This window comes from Diaphorina citri, unplaced genomic scaffold, assembly GCF_000475195.1.
Source record: "Diaphorina citri unplaced genomic scaffold, Diaci psyllid genome assembly version 1.1 scaffold4855, whole genome shotgun sequence".
NCBI classification, from domain to species: Eukaryota; Metazoa; Arthropoda; class Insecta; order Hemiptera; family Psyllidae; genus Diaphorina; species Diaphorina citri.
This window is the reverse complement of record NW_007382241.1, coordinates 8,237-9,239: the sequence shown is the minus strand read 5'-3', so window position 1 is coordinate 9,239 and position 1,003 is coordinate 8,237. Positions and strand designations below refer to the sequence as shown.

Sequence of the window (1,003 nt, the reverse complement as noted above, 5' to 3'; positions counted from 1 at the left end):
CAAATGCCTTGGTGAGGTCGAGATAGATGGAGTCAACTTGAGTTCCAGAAGAGAGGTTGGAAGAGATGAAATTAGAATATTCAAGAAGATTGGTGGAAACAGATTTGCCAGGAATGAAGCCGTGCTGATGAGGAATGATACTATGATGAATAAAGGGAAGAAGTTTGTCAAGAACCAAAGACTCGAATATTTTAGGAACGGCTGACAGGATTGCAATGGGTCGATAGTTGGTCACAAAAGTTTTGGAAACACCACGCTTAGGGATAGGAGAGATGAAGCACTTTTTCCAATGACGGGGGAAAACACCCTGACTCAAAGACTGGTTAAAGAGTAGAAACAAGGGAAAAGCTAAAGAGAAACGACATTCCTTTAGAAACCGATTGGGTATACCGTCTGGGCCAGATCCTTTATGGACATTCAAAGATTTCAACTTGCCCAAGATTTCTGCCCTAGAAATGGACACTGAAGACAGAGAGTCAGATAATCCTAAGTCACAAGATAACTGAAATCCAGGAGAGGAAGTAAAAGCAGATTCAAAATGACGACGGAAAAGGTTTGCAGATGATTCTGGAGAGGATGAGCGTTCGCCATTGTATTCCAAGTTTTTAGGAAGGGAAGAATCAGTTCGAAGGGATCTTTCATATTTCCAGAAATACCTTGGGTTGGTCCTGATGTTTTTCTCGACAGACGACACATAGGAAGAATAACACTGGACTGAGACAGATTTGCAGAGTGAACGCAGTCTTGAAAATTCGTTGTAATGATGTGGAGAAAAAGTGGATTTGTATAAACGGTGTGCTAGCTTTTTCCTGATAATCAATGTCTTCAGATAAGATGTGTACCAGATGGGATATGAATCCTTTCTGATGTGGAAGGATGGGACGAAGCATTTGATGACATCGTGAACAAATGTATGAAAAGATTGAACATTGTCCTCGACATTATCTGAAGATAGAAAGAATTTCCAGTCAAAAGACGAAAATATCTTATTGATCAGAAGGTA

General features: G+C 40.3%; 1 protein-coding gene across 1 annotated transcript in view; it reads right to left on the bottom strand.

Annotated features, from left to right (window-relative positions):
- Positions 1-390: 390 nt before the first annotated feature.
- The window catches only part of LOC103521252 (GATA zinc finger domain-containing protein 14-like), a gene marked incomplete at its 3' end in the record, with an annotated part of 4,508 nt that continues 3,895 nt past the window's right edge, over positions 391-1,003 (bottom strand). The window contains exon 2 of the mRNA XM_008486358.1: positions 391-502. Within this exon, the coding sequence (XP_008484580.1) occupies positions 391-502 (112 nt within the window). The remainder of the gene's footprint in view (positions 503-1,003) is intronic.